The 23,544-nt window shown below is 41.7% G+C and overlaps 1 protein-coding gene across 18 annotated transcripts in view; it reads right to left on the bottom strand.

Moving 5' to 3' along the window:
- DMD (dystrophin) overlaps positions 1 to 23,544 on the bottom strand; it is a 2,111,713-nt gene that overhangs the window by 656,633 nt on the left and 1,431,536 nt on the right. For all 18 annotated transcript variants that reach the window (XM_053892047.1, XM_053892050.1, XM_053892044.1 and 15 more), the window contains one exon: positions 16,673 to 16,781. In XM_053892047.1, the coding sequence (XP_053748022.1) occupies positions 16,673 to 16,781 (109 nt within the window). The remainder of the gene's footprint in view (positions 1 to 16,672; positions 16,782 to 23,544) is intronic.

Here is a 23,544-nt window from a genome sequence, read left to right as displayed (position 1 = left end):
GACTGGATCTTCCTTCGGATTCTGTGTCTCCCTCTCTCACTCTGCCCTTTCCCCGCTTACACTCTGTCTTTCCATCTCTTAAAAATAAATAAACATTAAAACATTTTTTTTAAAAAAGAAGAGTGCTAAGGGTTTCAAGGTTCAAAGCAGGCTTAGGTGTGATACATAACACTGTGAGCAGTAATTTGATTTCAGATAATATAGAAATTATTACCTCTACTTAGGTGTACCTAAGGGTGTCTCAATAATTAAATATACGGGACTTACGTTTACAAGAATAAAAAAAAATCTGATATGTAGCTACCTCTCATTTTTGTATTTTTGCTGCTGAGATAAGAAAATGTTCTCCAAAGAGGGGAGAAAATATTTTTGGCTTAATTCTATTTATATAGGGATTACTAAATGCTTTTCAAATGACAGCAGAACATTCTTAATAGTTATAACATGTATTTCCTACTTTCTCTTCATTTTTACTATAAGGGCTTTACAAATTTCCATCCTATGCTAGGCAAACGGTACTCTTATTTCTGAGCAAGCCTTTAAAATGCTACTGATAAATCTTTTTCTCCTTGGAGGAAGCCTTCATAAGATTAGGGAAAGACATCCAACAATCTATACTTCCTTTATTAGCTACTACGAGTCTATTGGCAAATACTTATCTAAAAGAGGCGTTAGTCAATGCCAAATCTGACCCATCACCCATTTATGTAAATAAAGTTTTACGAAAACGTAATTGCACTCATTCATTTATGTACCATCTATGAATGCTTGTGCACTTCCGTAGCGGAGCTGACCTTCTGACCTATAAAACCAAACACATTTATTATTTGGCTCTTTACGGAAAAGAACAGTTGCCAACCCCTGACTAATAACTTGCTTTATAAAGGATTTTTTTTATTTGCCCCACCAAATTAATTATATCCTTCCAGATTCAGAAGACACCCCCTAATTGCAACATGCTATGATTTGGTGAATAAATTCCTATTCTCGCTAAGACTGTTTGAGCAACAATAAAATCTTCTATCTTGAGTCCCTTCTTATTCAGTTTCCCCAGCTACGGAAAACAGTAACCTCCATTCTTCAGGCATATTTTTAAGATCAAAGGAGATGATCTGCACTTGTAAAGAATTCTATAGTTTACGATCATTCGGCTTTCAACGTTTCGTTTTCTCCATTTCCAGCCTCGCTGGCTGTAGTCATAACTTGCTTTAGCTGATGTGAAAACTATATACAGGTTTAGGGGCACGCTTAAGAGGCACACCGGGTAAGGAGGGAGGTCAGCACGATCCATTGTGATGAGTTCTAACAAGGCTGTTAACTTTACTCCCTCTTATTTTCGTAGAAATTTCCATATTATCCGGTCCAGTGGCCTTTAGTATTTTTTAAAGCACATAACCCCTGCTTCAAGTGAAATCTTTAGAGGACACCTACCATAAGAAGCAATCCTAAAGAGGAGAGCGTGTGAGTAGTTAAAATGGGAGGTAAACGGAGGTATGGGGACATACTAGGGCGGGGGGTGCGGGAGGGGTGGATCCATCACTCTGAGGGTAGAAGAGAAGGCTGTCCAGAAGAGATGATGAAGCCTAGGTTCCTGGTTTGTGTGCTTGGTTGAAGCCCAAGTCAATATTCATTTCAATTATTTCAGGCTGAAGTAAACAGTAGGGTCTACCTATTCACCACAGCTACCAAACAAGGCAAATACCAGGTAATATTTCTGGAAAGCCAGGTCTGACCAAGAAGGCTGTAGTGTTCCTTAAGAAGAGATTAAATGAAGTGCTGCTTAACTTGGCTTTTATAATTTTTTAAAAATATTTTTTTCATGTTTTTAATTTATTTTTGAGAGACAGAGAGAGAGAGAGAGAGAAAGAGAGAGAGCAAGCGAGCAGGGGCAGAGAGAGAGGAATCACAGAGGGTCCAAAGTGGGCTCTGTACTGACAGCAGAGAGCCCCATGGGGCTCAAAGCCACCAACTGTGAGATAATGACCTGAGCCGAAGTCGGACCCTCAACCGACTGAGTCCCTAACTTGGCTTTTTAAAATTAATTTTGAACTGTAGCAGGTCACTGGAACTATAGTGCCTTGTGGTCTTTTCCACATCGACTTTTTATAATTCTGCTGCTGTACTGGCCGTTTGACCTTGAAGTGACAGATACAAAACTGGGAGAATAAATAAAACTCAGTAGTTACATTGTGGGAGAAACAGGCCTAGCATCTCAATTCCTTTTCTTTTCTCTTTTTTCTTTTTTTGTCCCCATGGCCCTATCTTCCAGGGGAAAGGGAAAAAAGAGTGAGAAAGAAAGGTGGCGGGGCCGGGGGGGGGGGGACCGCTAGGTATTTCTTTTTACTGAAATCACTTCCATAGCTACAAGGTTGGTACTAAGCATCAAGGGTGCTAGTATCTAAGACTGAAGTCGACACACATAGCTGTAATGTAAGATTTGGCTGTCGTGCCAGAGAAGAAAGAAGGGGGAAAGTTTTGCCGGCAGATTGCGCTTGGAAAATACGTTATGAGAGTATGAACGGTGTGACCGAATGGATCCTACAGTCTATGGAGGCCATCGCGTCATCTGCATTACCAAGATCAAGTATGTTTAACGTCAACATTTAAAGACAGGCATGGACTTTAGGAAGGTAGGGTCTCAGAGCCATGCCGTGACCGCTAAGTATTAGCTGGTCGTCTTTGGGATAACCACTCTCTCTAATCATTAGTCTCCTCCTACGGCGAAAAAGAAAATCATGTGCTACCTGTCGCATAGGGCTGTCGTAAGATAAAATGGAACGACGCACAGAGAATATTCAGCAACAGGCCTGGTGTGGAGCAAGGCATTAATGCACGTTAGCGCTAAGATAAATACCAGGTATGTCGAGGTCAATGCCAAAGCCAGGGGGACTGACTGAAATGAAACAGGTATTATTTTTGAAAAAAGCTACAAGATGCCTAGGAATGACTGCAATAGAAGCCGACTGTGAGGCCTCTGAGACCCTCTAACAGAGTTAAACACGAAGTGACAATGTTGTTTTGCCTGCTTTACATCAAACCTTTGTTGTTAAAATAGATTTTCTTCAATATGCTCAATGTGAAGCATTTATTCACTCAGATAATAGATACAAATCCATGCATTCAAATGTTCCTCAGAGTCAGAGATCAAGATGGAAATCCCCAGAATCATAGAGATTTGTGTCTATAAACTTGCTTATTATATTCTCATTCAAGGAGGTTGGAAGGGATAGTGTCAGCTTTTTAGCCAGAATCTTTTCATTACTTATCCCTGTTGGGGTTGCTGCACGTGCTGTGAGTGACCTCCAGAGATCCCCGAGCTGTATGCAGAGAGCAAACTGAAACTGAAAGCTTTATTAGACAAGTTTGTCCTTCAGATGGTGGGGGTGGATGTCAGCCATATTGGAAAAAATAAAATTTCTTGTGAAAGTGGGTCCTGACCTTGAAAAAAAATCTCATTCAAAGCAAACGACTCAATTCTGAGTTACGTCCCTATTTGTTAAACATGAAGTGCAGGCTCAGTAGAAAAAGGCACATTTTGCCTTAAACAAATAAAAATCTGTGAGAAAAATAACAGGGCTGGGGCGCCTGGGTGGCTCAGTCAGTTAAGTGTCTGACTTTGGCTCAGGTCATGATCTCATGGCTGGTGGGTTCAAGCCCCACGTCGGGCTCTGTGCTGACAGCGTGGAGCCCGGAGCCTGCTTCGGATTCTGTGTCTCCCTCTCTCTCTCTCTGTCCCTCCTGCACTCACACTCTGTCTTTCTCTCTCTCTCAAAAATAAATAAACATTAAAAATAATCATAAAAAAGGAAAAATAATAGGGCTTCTCTTTTGCTCTTGTTGGACTTAGGAAGCCAAAAAGCTTATGACCAAATCAGAGTCCAAAAAAAAAAAAAAAAAAAAAAAAAAAAGTAATATGGAGGAAATAACTTCTTAAATTCACTGTGAGAAGCAAAACTACCTCCTCCGCTTATAAGCCATAGGGGACATTATAGGAAGTTTATTTATATCTTTTATCCGCACATTTCTTTAAGAATAAAGAATAACCCTGACAACTTGAAGCGACATCAAAGATTGACTAATTTGTATTATTTAGCTCCTGCTTTTTTAATGCCGGAGAACTATTCTTTCTGTGGAGTTATGATAATTATCTCAGAAGCAAGAATTGAAGGTATTATAATTTTGACTTTTTATTTTCCTACTGTAGGTCTATGTTACATTTTAGGCTCTGGTGCGGTTAGTGCTGAGAGCAACCTTGCTTAAATATTAGAACAGGTAGATTGGATGTCTATTTAATGAACTCATCATGCGCCGGCGAGCACTTTGGAAGATGAGGATAAAACATATTTTCTCGAAAAACATTCGCGATAAGAGAGGGAATAAAGTGTATAAATTTTAAGAGGGAGACAGCATGTTACACCATTAAGTACAGATTCTCAGTTTGGATATCAAGACATGGTCAAGAATGAGAGTGAAAGAACAAGATGGGGTGAGATTTAGCCTGCAATCTCTACATCAAAGCCACAGCACATCCGTATCTGATCAATACTGCAGGCTTAAGAAACAGGATTTACCAGTGAGAATATGAGGATAAACATATCTGTCAGCTGCTTCTAAACAGAAAAAAGGGTTGACATACGTAAGAGTACTGACAGGCAGTGAAATCAGACTCAGCAGATGAGGGTTTGAGTCCTGATTCTGCCACAGAAGAGCTGGACAAGCACAGAATCACTTCATCTCCTTGGTATTATAATTACATGGAAGGTAGACTTATTTGATACAACTCCAAATTAAATGTACTATTCATCTGGTCAATATGTATTAGTTGAACAGGTACTACATGCTAGTCACAGAATAAAAGTTGCATACACAAGAGGGCATATGTTGATAAATGAGATATAAAACAGACCGTCCCAGCACTTAAAATCTATTAGGAAAAGAAAAATAATTACAGACGTAATTTAGAAATCAAAACAATGAGAAGGGTATGAAAGAGAAAAATTATGCCCTTCGATTGTACAATAGGAAGCTCGAGAAAGACTGCAGCAGCATGAAAGATGCAAGTGAGATCTAAAGAATGAACACGGGGCGCGGTCATCCGGGTAAGAAAGCAGTCGGGGTGGAAACCCTGAGCCCAAATATACGTCAGACCATATGTCAGGAAGACAGAGACATGCTAAAGGAACTAAGAAAGTCAGAGAGGCTAGGCTTTGAAGAAAAAGGGGGACAAGTGGGACAAGAAGGGTAAACAGAGGAATCATCACGTAAGACCTTGTAGGACATGTAAATGATCCGGGGATTTACTCTAAAAGCAGTGGGACCCCCTTCAAGGATTATAATAAAATGAGGTTTACATTTTGCAGTATTATTCTCTGCGGAGCATGTTTATACAGGGAATGGATCAGAGACAGGTAAATGAGATCTGTTAGAAGGTCAGTCCCCAGGAAAAACCTGACAGTAGCAGAAGGGATAGAGATGGCTAAAATAATTTGGGAGATGGTTAAGTAATGTCAGTAGGACTTGGTGGTCGATTGGACAAGAAAAACCAAAGGAGAAAGAGGTATGTCTTTATGATTACTTACTGGTACTGGCTTCAGTGGATGGTTGGGGTAATTTCCTGAGACGGGGGACGCAAGAAAAGAAGATGGGTGAGTAAATTCACTAGTTTGATTCTGGATATGGGAGGTTTGAAGACTCAGAGATATCCAAGTACAGATGCATAGTGAGTTATTGGGTATACGGATTCTTTTGCATTCACTCCAGTCGGCACCCCATCCCTCTATCACTTCATCCAGGTTTGCTAAGTTCAAGGTTGGTTCTCAGGCATTATCTTACTTAGACATATAGGCAACATGTCACACGGTTTATCACTCCTTCTCTTTCATCTACTTCCTTTACTTGGCTTCTAGGTATCTGTCCTGGTTTTCCTCTTACTTCAATGACTACTCATTACTGTATCCCTTACCTCTTATGACTGGGGTCCTCCAGGGCCGTCTTTCCATATATTTCCTATCTGCATTCACCCCTGGGCTTTTGCTAACACAACCTCGTGGCTCAGCTGTATGCTAAGAGTTGCATATTTACATCTCTCGACTGGATCTTCCTCGTAACCTCCAGGGCGTATATCTCTCTACCTAGTCTAGATCTCCGTTTGGATAACTAGTAGGCATACATAACTTTATATTGTCTCCAACCACTCTGTACCTCCTAGTGTCTCACCTAACTCAGTAAATGACAACACCATTCTTACAATTTTTCTCATGCCACAAACCTCATGGCATTTTCTCGTTTTCCCTTATCAAATCCGTCAACCGATCCTGCTGGCTCTAGCTCCTGGACACATCCAGAACCTGTCCACCTCCCATCACCTCCACTGCCCCTATTTTGGACAAAACTGTCACAATTCCTCACCTCAGTTATTCTGTTAGTCTCCTCACTGGTCCTCTCTTGCTTCTCCCCTACTCTTACAGTTCATTCTTTTAAGTTCTTCTTAAAAATGTTTATTTTTTGAAAGAGAGAGAGAGAGAGAGAGAGTACAAGAGGGGCAGGGGCAGAGAGAGAGGGGAACAGAGGATCAAAGCGGACTCCAAGCTACTAGCGCAGAACCCGCTGCGGGGCTCCAACTCGTGAACCGAGAGATCATGACGTGAGCGGAAGCCGATTGCTTAACTGACCGAGCCACCCGGGCGCCCCTCCTACAGTTGATTCTTGACACATCCAGAAATGTCTTGCCGAAACGTATGCCAGATGTTCTCACTGCTGGGCTCAAAAGCTTCTATTGGCTCTTCATCTTACACAAAGTCAAAGTCAAAGTCATCCCAATGGCCTTTCAAGCTCTCTTGATCTAACTGTATCTCCTAACTGCTATCCTCCACATTTCCTGTGTTCCAGCAACTGCAGCCTAGAATGTTTGACCACAGAATGTTGACCTAGAATGTTCTTCCCCCCAGAAGCCCACAGGGCCCACATTTTGACCACATTCACGTTTTCATATCAATTTCGCCTTTCCAGTGAAGTCGTCTCTATCGGGCCCACCCTCGTGCTCCATACCCATACTCCTTACGCTCCTTCCTGCTTTATTTTCCATTGTGCTTATCGCTTCATGACACGCAATCATGTTGTACCGGTTTTCTTTACTGCCTATCCCCACAAAATATCCGCTTCACGAGGATACAGATATTTGTTTATTTTTCTACCGCTATATTTCTGAATTAATGTACCAACCCAGAACTCAAAAGAGAGGTGCAGATTGAAAGAATGTGAGGAACTTCAATGTAGAGTCGGTAACTGAAACCATGCAAGTGGATGAGATCACCCAAGAGGTTAAAGGATAAACAGAAGCAAGCTTGCATTCCTTCAAACATTTAAAAGCCAGATACAGAAGGCTGAGCCAGCCAGGAATTGGAAAAAGAGTAGCTGCGGAGGTAAGAGGGAAGGATAGAGGAAATGTTTCAAAACAGGAGTGACGGGGGTGCCTGGGTGGCTCAGTTGGTTAAGCGTCGGACTTGGGCTCAGGTCCCGATCTCACAGTTTGTGAGTCCGAGCCCCGCGTCGGGCTCCGTGCTGACAGCTCGGAGCCTGGAGCCTGCTGCGGATTCTGTGTCTCTTTCTCTCTCTGCCCCTCCCCCACTCGTGCACTGTCTCACTCTGTGTCTCAAAAATAAATTAATGTAAAAAATAAAAAAAAATTTAGAATGACATGACTGGCTAAGGTAAAATGGCAGAAAAATACCAGGTACTCAAATAGTCGTCAAATTTATTATGAGCTAGTGGTACATTACAGCAGGAAGAACGATATCACCATACAGAGGTTGGAAAAGGGTATGGAGGCTTTGCGATTTGACTGAATCAAGAGTAGAGCAGTCATTATGGAACAGGGTCCAATTCTGAAGCCTACAGCAGAAGAACAATATGGAAACACACTCGGGGGGGGCGGGTAGGAGGGGGACCCACAGAGATGTTTAAACATTTGAGAAACAGCTTCTTTGTTGACAGGCCCATGGGCCCTCATCTGATTTATGCTAAAAAAGCAAAGTCTGAAGGGAGATTAAGTAACAGACTTCTAAGAATGTCTAATAAAGTGAGCAGAAGTGTTCTTTTCCTACTCAAAAATGACTTAGACGGTAGCTGGAACTTGGGATAAGCAGTTGAAAGATCGTGTGGAGTGTAACAGCGGTGATGGGACTCCACCTACTCTTGATTTTTTAAGAAGAGAGTAGGCAGTTAACCTTAAGATTGCTTCTGGGAGACAGAGCCTTTCCTGAAGGTAGTGGAGAAGAATGAATGACCTCTCAAAGACCTTTCAGATCACAATCTTAGAATCCACAATTTAAGTGCAACCTGCTACAATTTCCTTTGGGAATCCTCTTTCTCTGAGGGTAAAGTTGTATTCACTTTCAAAATGATTCAGCACACTTTTGGAAAATATTTGGAATACAGGCAGAAGTCTTACTTTTGTGGGCTGGGGGGGGGGCTATTCTCATGAATATGTTTAAATAATTTTAATTTCCACTTGCTAATAGCTCGAGGAAAATTCAAAAATCCCATATATTCTGCAGTGATTTCCAGCAAAGATCCTTTCTTGAAAGCAGTTAAATAAGAAGGCTAAGGTAATTTTACTGAAATAAACTCTTTATTTCTGTTAAAATGCAGGATATATGAGTAAATGAAAAATCTCTTACGATCAGAATACTTTATGTAACCATTGATGTTATTCTCGTCTTCCTCCAACACACACACACACACACACACACACACACACACACACACACAGAAACTTCCAGGAATGCTTCCAACAAGCATTAGAAATGATGGATTAGAACTTCTCTTCCTCTGCCAGTTCAGACCTCAAAGCTTAGCCCCAACCAGACATGGTAACCAAACAATAAAACTGTCAAAAGGTTAAGAGAGGGAGAAGGAAGGGAACTTCATCTTTACAAAATGGATAATGAACAGCTAAATACTCTAGTTTTCATTCTCTTGCATATTAACAAAGACACCACTGTTGCATCCACCCTGGTAACTATGGAACGTTGTTGAAGAACCCATCCTGGGACCAGGGACTCCCACCTGCCTGCACTAGAAAGATGTACTTTTGCTCGATGTGACCAATACTAGGGCCTTACTGCCGTCACTTCCCCTTGTATGATGTGACACATCTCAATACATTTCAAGTACCCTCACCTGCCCTGCATCTCACTGATGCCTACAGATATGATTTAATCATTTAATTCACGGTGGCCAAGAGTTGGAGGGTCTCTGTAGTGTCTCAGAGATTCGAACGATCTTGGGGAGAATCTATAATTCCTTTCTTATAACCGTTACTCTACTTGACGAGGGGACTTCACAGGTCTGGTACAAAATCTTACTCCTAGCGTATGAGACTTGGAGAACGTTTTTAAGGTTTAAAGGGTTTCATTATAAAGCTGATGATGGTATACACGTGTCTCAGTGTTTTTCAGTAGGGTAACCATCTTTTACTGAGGCAGAGAAAGCCTTGGATCCACTGGAGCTGATGTGATTTCACCTAAAGGTACAGGCAAAGCAGAGGTAATAGTGGGAAACAGCGGAGCCGGGAAAGGAGATGGGTGGCATCCCTCCTGGTGTTTCTGACAATGAAGGGGGCCCAAAAGGTGAGTAAGAATGTGAGAAGTGACAGCCTCCTTCCTTTCTTCAGCAACGATCGATGCAGATAAAGGCCATTTTCACAACAAATTAATCATTTTATCACAATTTAAATTAAACAAATAAATAGTGGTATGCCAAGATTAGATTTAGGCTGCAATTAACCCCATGCTTTTATCAAACTGCCTAGGTATGTCAAGTATTATTGAAATAGCTTTGGAACGCTTTAATCCAACTGTAGAGAGGCAAGTGAAGTTCAAATAATAAGTGTATAAATAACCTTCTAGGTGAGTATTTGATATTTAAATATAGCCTTCAAAAATTTGAATGAAGATAAATGAATCACTGCTTGAGTCTGATTAATAGCATAAGCTTTGGAATCAGAGAGACCTAACTTTGAATACCCACTCTGACACGTACTAGCTTTATAGCTTTGGAAAAATTATTTAATCTTTTTATTATTAAGTAGGCTTCACGCCCAGCACACAGCCCACCGCGAGGCTTGAACTCATGACCCCGAGATCAAGACCTGAGCTGAGATCAAAAGTTGGACGCCTAACCGACTGAGCCACCCAGGTGTCCCTATTTAATCTTTCTGACCCTTGATTTTCTCATCTGCAAAATGGAAATCGCAACACAATTCATTCAAAAGATCTAAGAGTGGCACTAATTCTATGACCTGTTGTATTCCTTTCATTTCCCTCGGAGTAGACCCTGAGACAGGAGTTTGAGTACAAGTAGTTTCAAAAAGCTGTGCTGAAGGAGTAAGGAAATGAAGAGCAATGGGAATAAAGTCTAGACAAGTCACGCTAATAAACAGGTTATCACCGTGGGAAACTGTGGCTCAACCCACTGGAGACCTGTGGTTTGGAACACGCTCTGGAGCCGTCCTCCCCAGGAAGTGAAGAGGAGATATTTATCCATCGCCTCCTGTCCACCAGTGGTTGAGTGCCATTCCAGGGATGTTCTCTCCCCAGCATTTCCAACCTGCTCTACAAGCGGCTGAGCTTCTTGTGCAGAAAAGAGTGCCTGGGCAGAATCACAGGGACTTGAATTCAGAAGCCTTGGGGTTTATAGGAAGGACTAGTGCTGAGATGATATGAGCAGGGCACTCAGGGCCAAATTTGACCCACCTGCCCCCTTGGGGTTTCTGTAAATAAAGTGTTAATGGACCACAGCCATACCATTGTCCACGGCATTGCTGCTTTTAGTATGCAGTGACAAAGTTGACTGCATGACTCACAAAACTCAAAATATTTACTGTCCGGCTCTTTACAAAAAGTTGGTAGCACAACTGAGATTAGAATTTAGGCTTCTTGACCTCTAATGCAGCACTTTTGCAATTACACTGGAGACTTGCTCTCTCCAAAATTAATTACAGGAAGGGATGGTTTTACCAGTGTTTAATCAACTAGAAACCTCTATTAATGGGCACTTCTATGTGGCTCTATATACCATGGTCATTCATTTCATAGTTATTGCCCTGGGATGTTTGAAGAACTCCAATATCCTGATTTGGAGTCTTCATATTAGTATGTTCTATATGCAATTTATTTAAAAAAATGCTAAATCGGGTATTTTGGAATGTAAATGTTCCCAGACCCAGCAGCTTGTGGATAAGAAAGGATTCACATTGACATTTACAACCAGATTTGCTGGCTCTTTGCCTCCATCTGCCACGCAGGCCTTCAGTCCCATGCAAAGTCCTGTCTACCTACATGTTTCTGAGAATCTCTAGGGGAGCTTTGTATAAGCATGGCTCTTCTCCCCCACGGTCTCCAAGCTGCTAGGCTTGGCCAATACTGCCAGGACTTAGTGTGCTGTCCACCTTCTGGAACGTTTAAGCTACAAAGTTCTTGAAACTCTGAAACTCTTGAGAAGGGGTGGGCTGAAACATCACGGAGTTCCCTCTGGCCTCCACAGCACTGGATCGCACTCAAATTCCACTCCATGTTGCGTGGAGGAAGACGGATGAACTTCTTCTTGTCACCACTCAGGCTTATGGTAGTAGTTCTCAAAGTGCAGTCCCAGGACCAGTGGCATTAGCATCACCTGGGGACTTTGGAGAGAGGCAAATGCTCAGGCCTCAACCCTGATCTACTGACTCAGTAATGCTGGAGTTGAAACCTAACAGTCTGTGCTTTAATGTGAAATGGGTGATTTTGTTAAATGTTTATTTATTTTTGAGAGGGAGACAGAGAGAGAGAGCGAACACAGAGGAGGGGCCGAGAGAGGGAGACACAGGATCCAGAGCAGGCTCCAGGCTCTGAGCTGTCAGCACAGAGTCCCGAGCAGGGGTCGAACTTACAAACCTCAAGGTCATGACCTGAGCTGAAGTTGGATGCTTAACTGACTGAGCCACCCAGGCGCCCCTGAAATGGGTGATTTTAATGAAGGTAAAACTTGAGAACCAATGGCAGAGGACATTGGATACGGACCAACATTTTTATCTCGGCTCCCCACCCCCTTTCCCCAATGTAGTGGTTTGTGTGAAAAGACGGCCATGATAAAGTCTCCCATCCCTGTATGCACCCTCCTCTGCAATGACATTACAGCTCTTGTTTCAAGAGGTGGTCTCTCTCTCCACCCGCAGAATCTGAGCTGGCCTTACACCTTCTCTGCCAAGAGAATGGAGCAAAAGTGCTGTTGTATGAATTCTAGAGTCTAGGCAGCAAGAGATCTTGTAGCTTCCACTCTCACCCTCTTGAAACACTGGCCTGAGAATGCCATATAATGAAGCCCAGTCCAGCCTACTGGAGGAGGAGAGGGCTTGTGAAGAACCAAGGTTCTCTAGCCAACAGCCAGCTATCAGATATCTGAGTGAGTCCATTTTAGACCATCTAGCTCCTAATGAGATGCCACAGAAGGGCATGCACAGAAAGGTCCCCTATCAAGACCTTCGGAATGACTATCTGGCTCATCACGACCCAAACTGCTGACCCAAAGAATCAGAAGCAAGTGAATACCTCTTGTTTTAAGCCATTACATTTGTGGTGTTTTTAGGTGGAGATAGGTAACTGATACACTCAGGTATCTAAGCAACAGTGTCTGCAAAAAAATGTTTTTCTCCAGCATGCCTATTTATCCTGTAAACTGAAACAATTTATACAGCTCAGGCAGGACCGCCTCATAATATTCTATAATTTAAGTAGGCAGCCAGGAGGGAGTTTGTTTAGTATTTTTTAAAAAGCGCTTTGGGCCTCAGTTTCCACACATATCAAAAATATTCAGCCAGATGAAACTTTCAAAGATTATTCCAGGTTCAGAGTGCTATAGTTCTAAGAAATTCAAATAGAATAAAGTGATTTCTTCTACTCCCTAAGTAGAAAAAACACAGAAACCTACGTCACTTTTATTCCTCATACATCCAGGATTGAGTTAAGTAACATTAACTACTGGCGAGCAGCTTCCATATCTAGAATTTCCATTAGCTTCTTGGACAGAGAGATAGCATAGGCACAGCAAAACAAGAACAAAAACAAAAACAAAAACAAAAACAAAACAAAACAAAACACAGGCTTTGGAGCCTGACATACTTGGATTGGAATCCTGGCTCTGTTTCTTCCCAGCTGTGTGCTCTTAATTTAGCTCTTTCCCTCTCTAAGCCTTGGGATACTCACCTTATAAAAATTGTGTATACATGTATTTTGCAATTATTTTGAGGATAAAGACATATATGTAAAGGCGAGTAGCACAACAATAGGAGTGCAATGGAAAAAACTTACTATGATGAATTACATTGTATTACAACACAGTACATGAGATAATAACCATATATATGAAGGATACTACAAATCAGATTTTCCTTTTTTATATTGTATCTATTCCAGATTATATTTCTGGAAGTCAGGAAGTCAGGAATATAAACAATTCTGAATTCTGATGTTGAGACCACCACATTAAAGAAAGAAAACTGTTTTCTGGGGCGCCTGGGTGGCTCAGTCGGTTGAGCGTCCGACTCCGGCTCAGGTCATGAGACCGCAGTTCGTGAGTTCGAGCCCCGCGTCGGGCTCTGTGCCGACAGCTCAGAGCCTGGAGCCTGCTTCGGATTCTATGCCTCCCTCTCTCTCTGCCCCTTCCCCGTTCATGCTCTGTCTCTCTCTGTCTCTCAAAAATGAATAAATGTTAAAAAACAATTTAAAGAAAGAAGAACGTTTTCTTTGAGGAAGAGCAGCTCTGGATCTACCCAACTCCCTACTGGTTCATTTCATTCAACATTTGTGCATTTAACACTTTTGCTTTAGGCCCAGCTCTGTGTCAGTTGGCTACAGGGGATGAAAAACCGCCCCTGCTTTTGGGAAAATTCCTCTCTCCTTCAGTTCTTCTCCAACTCTGACCCCAACTCTACCGGCTCTCACCAGTTGCTTGGGGCTTGAGGGCATTCCCAGACTCTCCCTACCGGCACCAACATGACTAGGGGTGGGGTAGTGGAGTGGGACTCCGCGTGCGGGGAGAAGGAAGTAGGGCTAGAGTTGGGAAAGACGCCGTCTCCCACTGCTTCTTCCTCATGTCTGTTCACCCTCTGTTCTGGTATCACCCGTCTTTCTGACAGAAGTTTCCCCCAGATACAGGCATGGCTCACATCCTCACTTCCGTCAGCTTGTGATGTTCTCAAATGTTCTTAGTAGAAAAGCTTTCCTGACCAAACTGCAGACAATCGTGTCTTCATTCCTGCCCCCTTTCTCTCTTACCCTTCTCTCTTGTTCTCCTTGACTATAGCTCTCCGCCTCCAGGGCACACACTGAATCGCGTGGGGATCCTATTAAAGTGCAGATTCTGATTCACCGGGTCTGGGGCAGGGCCCGAGATTCTGCATTCGTAACAAGTGCCCATTTGACATCAGTATGTGGATTATACTCTGGAACACCTGACAGAATTGAGATGGTATCTATTTTCTTCTTTATTAGCTCGTGATCGTTCTCTTCCAGAGTGTAAGTTTCGTGAATGGAGAGACTACCTTAGTCGATTTATTATCCTCAGCACCTAGTATGATGCACAATACATAAAAAATTACCCAATAAATACTCATCAACTGAACAAATCACATATCTTGTTGGAAATCAAAACTGGAATTTGGAATGTATTTTCTACTGAAAACATTATTGTCACATTTAGGTACTTTATAGGTTAAATAGATTTCTGTGCCCTGGCTTTAGAACCTTTCCACCATGTATAACATGGCTCGAGTAGGAGCATAAACCCATAATTATGTTCAGAGTTCAACAAACTTATAAACGAATCATTGGAACCCAATCTTTTTATGGAGTTCCAGAGTGAGGCTGAACACAGCAGAGAAAGTTAGAAAACAGCTACCAATAAATGATTATATAGGAACAAACTATGCATATGTGCTGAGGGAACCAAAAACTATAGGTCATAAAAAGAAATAAACATGATATAATTACTGGAATATAAACCCTGATACAGCAATTTTAGGGTCCCAGATTGACAAACAAAACAAAACAAAACAAAACAAAACAGAAAAAGGAATGCTTGCACTTCTTTTTCAAGTTTCTAGTGTCGTTAAATGTAACTCTGATGACTACTAAGAAACCCCAGGGGGCACATGAGACGCACTGTCCCCAGATTCTATGGCGTCTTTTAACCCAAACGCTATTTAGGTCTTCTATGGAATTATCATCGTGCTACCCCTGGTGGTGGTATTTCCAGTGTGGTGTGTTTCTACTTGACATAAAATAAAAATCAACTTTACTTGAAGAATCAGTCACCATGCTTCAATACTTCGATCATTTGATCTGTGAAAAATAGACAAGGCAAAAAACAAAGAACTCCTCCCTCCCGAGATGTTTTTAGTTGTGCCTAATTATAGAACGGGTACAGCAAAATCTTCTGGCTCCCTTCCCCTGAGATGCAAAGCCAGCATTGACATGTGCCACGAGACGTGATGCATACCTTACACTAACTAAAGAATAAGAAGTGAAATAAACTGGAAATATTCAGTCAACACAGAAGTCAAAGCTATGGCTAAATGAAGAGACGTTCCTTCCCAAGTCTGCTTGTGGCAGTCATGGTCCAGTTTTCTTCTTCTTTTTTTAAAATTTTTTTTAATGTTTATTTATTTTTGAGACAGAGAGAGACAGAGCACGAACAGCGGAGGGTCAGAGAGAGAGGGAGACACAGAATCGGAAGCGGGCTCCAGGCTCCGAGCTGTCAGCCCAGAGCCTGACGTGGGGCTCGAACTCACAGACCGTGAGATCATGACCTGAGCCAAAGTCGGACGCTTAACTGACTGAGCCACCCAGGCGCCCCTAGTTTTCTTCTTCTTGAACCACACATGCAGGAGCTCACAAAATTGCTGTCAAAAGGGACAGGGGGAGATGCTAGGAGGATTCCCTGCGGTTTCAGCGATTTGTCTCGGCATATTTGAAGAAAACTGTCTAAATGACATAGGATTCACGGCGACAGAATCCTCATGTATTCAGTCTAAGCCTGTACTCAGGTATACTCCACCCCGATCCCCCCTTTTTGGGGTCAAGTGTGTTGACCCTCGGGGGTTCCATCCCTGCTGCCTGGAGTGTCGGTTGCTGATGGTATTGCTTACTAGGAATTGCTTTTGGCCCCAGAGAAACTCCTTCAAGGTCTCCCTTTCACCCCACTAGGCAGCCCAAAGCCGGACAATGACCGACTGGTTCGGGAAGACAAAGGCCACCCCTCTCCCTGCAATTCAGGATGGCCCGCGGGGCCAGCCCAGCTCTAAGGCTCCCGTGGATGTGGCTGAGGCCTCTGTCGTGGTAAAATGATTAGCCTCGCTCGCGGTCTACTGCCTCTCTTTGTCATCAGTGTATCCCTGGAGAACACGCCCCAGTATATAGTTGTCATCGGGCCATCTGAATCAGAGTCTGTTCCCAAGGAACCTGCTCTAAGGCATTTTGCATAGTAAATAACACTAAGGTTTATTCCTATTTTCATAACAATTTTTCCTTATACAACAATTTTTCAGCAATTTTTTCCTTATATCCAGAGAGCACCTCACTGTTGTGCTTCTGAGCCAATCGCTATGGCCAAAGAGCATGTGATTCAGCGCGCTTACCGGCTCCAACAGCGGTCAGTCTGGGAGCTGGGCCAGGCTGCTTTGCCTTGAGCTCTTGAAGTAACTGGGTTACTGCCTTCCAATCAGAGCTCAGATCTTCAACCTTTCTCTGTAATAGAAAAGCACACATGTTATTTATTCGATTAACACCTTGAAGATTACTTAATTCATGACGTTATTAATTCGTTTCGCAGGTTCATTATTGTATTTCTATTGTGTTTTACTTTTAAATTAATTTTTCTGGGGAGAACTCCTTGCATAGGTATTATAATTATTTTAGCCAACCACCTTACAAATATTTATTGATCGTTGGCTGCATTCAGGCTCTTGCTCCAGGCACAATTTCACTGAAAGGAAGTAGAATGCAAACCTTAATCGGAGGAAAACGAACACACAAACAAAACACGTTGTCGTCTCAGCAACCGTCTTGACCCTCTCAAACAGTATCTGGTGCATCTACATAGGAGAATTAACCAGCATATATTAAAAGATATCATGATGTTCGGGTTCACCCCAGATACATTCTATTAGAGCCTCTTGAAGGGAGACGGTGTGGTACACTTGGGGATATGACACTCAGAGTTCACTTCAAGGAAGGGCACTTGTCCCAAATGGTGGAAAAGGTGTCAGTGGTCCTTCAGGGACTGTCGCGGTTGCAGAGAGCCGCCTTGTGCAAGAGCATGCCCTTCTCAGGGCAGCCCTCATTCAAGGACTGATCAAGGGGATGGTAGAAAGGGCCAGCCAATTTTTCTCAAAGCAGGACAATTTTGAAGTGTCATTTCAGCTCCAGAGCTCGCAGTGGAGTCACCGAGCCTGTACGTGAGTCACCGAGCCTGTACGTGGCCAGTAGTGTGCTGGTAAACGTTACACAACCGGCTCTCTGGAGAAAACAATCCTAATCTTTGTGTTTGCCAATTTCAGTGGTGTAAACGGCCCTATACTAGCCAATTCCAAGTTACCAAGATGCCAAGGGGCTCACGAAATGCTGGAAAATTTGACAATAGTCCCTCATGAGCGGATGCAGGCTGGCTCCAGTACACCGGTGGTCGGCCATATGGTTATTTACTGCCCTCAAAATGCGAACAGAAGGCACACGTGTTGGTTCTGGGCTGAGGCTTTTACAAGACGGGTGAGGCTTCTCTACCCTGTCTACTGCTGTGAGAGCATCAGAGTCCCCTGGAGGCTTTGTGGCCCCAAGGTAGCTGGGTCCCAGCTCCAGAGTTCTAGACTCTGCAGATCTTGGGTGGGACCCGAGAATCTGCCTTTCTAAGAGTGTTCTAATCGATGCTGATGCTGATTGTCTGAAACCAAAGCCTAGGGTGATCATTCTACCTAACGAGTTATCTAAGCATCTACAATGGACTAGATAGATAAGCACCATCCTTGAAAGAAATACAAAAACAGGCCCTTAACTCATTGTCTATGTGACTTAATTCTCTTAAGAAATCCCATTTGAGAAAATCTGCCAAGGGAATAAATACTAAAACAAAGACTAAAAATTCATCACTTCCTAATGTATATCATCTATGCTCTGATGGTTCTTCATGTCTATTTTACCCGACCTGAGAGCAAATCAGGGCTTTCAGTTTTGTTTTGTTTTGTTTTTAGTCCACAGTTTATGTTGTTAAACATTCGCTATCTCATCAGTGAATGTAAGTCTATATTTATTAAAATACAAGCCTTGAATCCAAAAGCAAACAAATCACGCCTCCGATCAGTGAGGAAACTACCACCGAAAGTCAAGACGCGTGGAAGATGTTTTTCCATTCTGACCTCAGAGCTAGACGCTGAGAATTAAGTATGATAAAAGGCTAATGAATTAAAACATATGTGGTCTCCTGATTCCCCTGCAAAGTTGCAGTGACTTCACAAGGACAGAATATTAAGAAAAACCACGTCGATAACAAAAAGCAGCAATAAATAATAGGGAGGAGATAATAAACATAAAGGCAGATATTTAGAAAATGTATGGGGCGCCTGGGTGGCGCAGTCGGTTGAGCGTCCGACTTCAGCCAGGTCACGATCTCGCGGTCCGTGAGTTCGAGCCCCGCGTCGGGCTCTGGGCTGACGGCTCGGAGCCTGGAGCCTTTTTCCGATTCTGTGTCTCCCTCTCTCTCTGCCCCTCCCCCGTTCATGCTCTGTCTCTCTCTGTCCCCCCCCCCCCCCCAAAAAAAAAAAACGTTGAAAAAGAAAAAAAAATATTTAAAAAAAAGAAAATGTATGGCCTTGGTCATTTATGGCAGGGATAACAGGGCAACATATGGCGAAGTCTCATCATACACCATTTAACTTACAGAAAGTCACCTATATGTGCTGAGATAAAGAGAGGGAGAGATTACAGACCGATTGAAATACTGCTGGGATCTGCCCCCTCTTTCACTCAATAAGCCTATGGTTGCAGAGGGGCCAAGGAGAGATGGGGGTTTTCTATTGACACCGTCGCCTTAGGCGCCACTCTCTTCTCACAGTATAAGCACCTCACTGCCTTCAGTTGGCTTCTGATATTTAAAGATAAGATCTTTTATCTGACAACCTGGCTTCTAAAAGCAAATTAACGACTTGATCTGGCTCCTAACTGAATGAACAGTGATCTGTGTTCCACTTCATAGCCCATGCGCATCAGCGTATAACGAAACGGAACAGTAACTGATACTTACAATGATGCCCCTGAAAATAAAGAAAAGTTTTAAGTTCCATTGTGTTTTAGAATCAGAAGTCCTGGGTTTCAGTCTTAACTCATGACTACAGCTTATGTGATCCTTGGCAAATCAGATAGGTCACTCAGATTTATCGTCCTTGAAACGTGGATATAACACTACCACCTAACTCAGAGCTTTGTTGGAGAAACTAAATGAGATATTTTAGGAGAAAAGAACTCTGTGAACTGCAAAATGCTATAAAATTGTTGGCTAGTTATTAATGAGGCAAAGCAAAAGATGGTCAATAAAAATTTTCATTAAAATATTAAAATAAAAATATTTCAATGCTTAAAGGACTAGATTTTGGTTATCCTAAAAATAACATGTATATATATTCAGTTCCCTTTCATTAATACATACATTCTGCACAGTCCATTCATTTATTCGAACGTTATCTTGGCCACTGTTATTCCCAGATGGGTAAAATGGTACTATAATTTCAAATGCAGAAATTAAAAAAAAAAATTAAGCAGCACCCCCAATGTACCACAAACATCTGGGGACAGTGCATACTGTCGGAAACGCAGTAAGCTCAGAATTGTATATTCCCCAAACTTTCATAACGACTAGCAAATAATATCACATAAGACGGCTAGAGATTCTGATTCTGCTGGTCACGGAAACACTCTCACATCTTCTTCAACTATCTCCCGGACTTCAGAGTTGAATTCGGTTATTTATATATGATGGCGGTTTTGGTTGCTTGGTTGGTTTGGTTTTGCCTTTTGGTACTCTGGCAAGTGCCCGTGTCTTCTACCCTCTCATCTTTGCTCTGAGGATGTAAACTTCTTTGAGGCAGCAAAAGATGTTTGGCTGCAGCAAGTAATGTGGTCTTTACCACGTAACATGCTTGAAGCAGTACTCGAGACATATATAAAAGGTAACGATTTCCTCATCTTGTTAGTAATCGTGAACCAAATTTAAGGGTATAAAAGAGATGTCTAAATGTTGACATCTTTAAATATAAAATCAGTGGAGTTATAGCTATTGAGTCCTGTTCTTTTTTTTTTTAAGTTTACTTATTTATTTTGAGAGAGAGAGAGAGAGAGAGAGAGAGAGAGAGAGAGAGAATGTGCGCACTCAAGCAGGGGAAGGGCAGAGACAGAATCCCAACCAGGCTCTGTGTGGTTAGCCCGGAGCCCCATGTGGGGCTCGAACTCACGAAGAGTGAGATCATGACTTGAGACGAAGTCAAGAGCCGGATGCTTAACCGAATGAGCCACCCAGGTGCCCCTCAAGTCCTGTTCGTGATTAGATTTCCAGAATTTAAACATTTTGAAGATGCTAGGTAAATTGCAGATCTCAGGCTTTCCCCACAACTGCAGCAGATTCATATTTTACCCAAAGGGAGAAACTTTGAGAGCATCTTTTAAAAATGGTAAACTGAGTTCCATCAGAGGGGGCTTTTGCAGCTGAGCATTGCTTTCCATTGTATATAAGTTGCTTGGAAATAGTCATTAATGTTAAGACAATTGTATCAATGTGAAATTTATTCTTTATGAAGAGGAGAAATTAATTACAAGAAAACATGATTTATGAATACAGTTTTCCTTTTTTATTTTAAACCAGAATATAGTTTTAAACTCTATGTGAGTTTGGGATTTTCAAAGTTTAAAAATCTTATATCTTTCTCCTCTGTCAGTAGTTGGCAGGAGATTAATATCTGCTACATAAATAAATGAATCCACCCATGGCTCTATATACACAGACATGCATGGGAATGTTGTAATTGAAACATCTATGTCTCTTTGTCTCTCTTTACAAATGTAGTTAGTACAGTTGAGGGTCAGGGGTGAAATTCAAATCTCTCAATGCTTGCCCAGTTCCAGCATCAGCTACTAAGCAAGACTAAATTGAGACTTTCCCTCCAGATACTTCCTCAGAAAAGTGTTGACTCCAATTCAATCCTTTAGAATGTCTTTTCTGTCCCATTTGTTTTATTCTGAACAACAACAACAACAAAAAAACCTTGCATAGTGGCCGGCAGGAACCTCAAGAGATGGGAATCTGGGATGCTTATAGAAGCCATCTGACAGAATTGGTTAATGATAATTTTTAAAAGGTGAAGGTTGGTAAACCATGATCAATTATTCCTAGGGTATACCCTCACACTTACCAGTGGTGAAGGCCATTGTAAACAAGTCTTGTAAAGACAGTTTAGAAAAGCAAACGAATAAGTGACTCTGATGAGGTGATCGATAATACGTATCTAAGAAAAATGAAAAGATTCTCTTTCCTAATATTTTGTGAATGGGCAGTGAGCTTGGGGATAAAGCTTCCAGCGATAACATTGAGGAATTAAAAAATGGCCCTTCTGGTAGTTGGCAGCTGGCTAGGCGTGATGACCCCAACTGAACATGAAGAGCAGTCACAGAAAACAAATTAGACACGACGCCATGCCAGCGCCATGTTTGAACAATACAGAGATGAGGCCACTCTGCCACCACGAGAAGGACTAATAAAAAGCACTGTTACTTCTTCAACAGGGACAGCTCTGCCCTACTTCAATCACCTCACCTTCTAGATGAAAATTATTAAAGATACACAGTCATCACATTAACTCTGTTGACAGCATCTAATCCAAATGGCTTCCAATTCCCTAATTCCTCTTTAGAATCATCTCGCCAGCCAAATCCTGTAAGCAGCTCTCTCTAACCCTCTTTTACTGAGATGCCCCACTGTCTCCCTGGGGCGATCTCTTCCTTGCTGCAGTAAGCTAAAAATCCGAACATTTTGATTATATGTATGTTCCTAGCAGTCTTTGGGCAGAGAGCTGTAATAGCATCATACAGGAATTCAGACAGCGCACATACCTTACAAGGAAGATGGTGAGCTCTAGAATTCTGGAACATGCATATGAATGGTGTGAATGCACTTGTTTCATAAAATATAAATATGACAAACAGCACTTCTAAAAAGTGTGTTATTTTATAAAATGAGATTTAAAATATGGAAGTACTGCTCAATTAAGAAATGAAATATAATTAGACATTTGCAATCTCATCCACATTCTTAAATGTTTATAAGTTGCTCAAAATCCATTATAGATTTTATTTTCCAAATGGGAAAGTGGGGCTCTCCTTATTTCCAAGCATATGTAATTAGCATTTATTCAACTTCTCACAGCCTAAAACTTTTCCTTGGGTGTAAAGCTAACTTATGTTTAAAAAAATTAAATTCTCCTATTCTTCTATTAATAAATTTAAAAATCTCTCAGTAATTCTTTCCCCAGCTTTTTCTATTAGTACTGACATGGAAATTGTGCTCACTAAATGAGTGAGTCAAAACGGGCCTATTCATTTGGGGGGAGGGGAGGCAGAATTATGATTCTTATGTCTCTTTTGATTCCTGATGTTATAAAAAATTGCACCAGGTAAATGAGATCATATGTCTGACGAAGGATTCATAAAAGCCAGATGTTGTTATAAGTGTAATATTTAATTAGGCAACATTTTGACCAACAAGGCACCACTCAACATGCTATACCAAATAAAAATCTTCAGACACACATCTGTTGTAAGTAATATATTAAACATTATCCAGCCAAAAAAATAAACCCTAAGGAAGTTCTTGGAAATGTTAAGATATTGATTTTAGCGATAGAACAAACTTGTTGGGGAAGAAAAACAAGCTTAATCTAGTTAATTAAAAACAAAACAGCTGGGAGAATGAAACATCCCTGGTTGTGATTGACTTTAATCGCAAATGACTAATGATGCTGTCATTTTGCAGCGGATATTTGAGGAAATGATGCTTGGAAGATTCTAATTGCCCTCTTGACCATTTGTCTACAGCAACTATTTTGTGTTAAAGGTTGGGGTGGAGTACTTTGACCAAATACAGAAGACCCCTAATGCTTTACTTTTTCTGTTACGGTAAAAAAGAATTCAAGAATATTAACAAAATATATTATTAGATCCATGTTAACCAGATTTTTTGAATAATCTAGGTAGCCAAGCAAACCAGCTAGTTTCATCTCATCACCTCAGCAAGGAACCAAGACATTTAAAATTCCATTAATGCTCTCAGTTCTAATATATGGAAGGTGATATAAGGATTTCAGAATATACACATTTTAAACAGTTTTTTTTTAACGTTTATTTATTTTTGAGACAGAGACAGAGCATGAACAGGGGAGGGGCAGAGAGAGAGGGAGACACAGAATCTGAAACA

This window comes from Panthera pardus, unplaced genomic scaffold, assembly GCF_024362965.1.
Source record: "Panthera pardus isolate Hobbes unplaced genomic scaffold, ASM2436296v1 HiC_scaffold_27, whole genome shotgun sequence".
NCBI lineage: Eukaryota > Metazoa > Chordata > Mammalia > Carnivora > Felidae > Panthera > Panthera pardus.
This window is presented reverse-complemented; position numbering and strand designations above follow the sequence as displayed.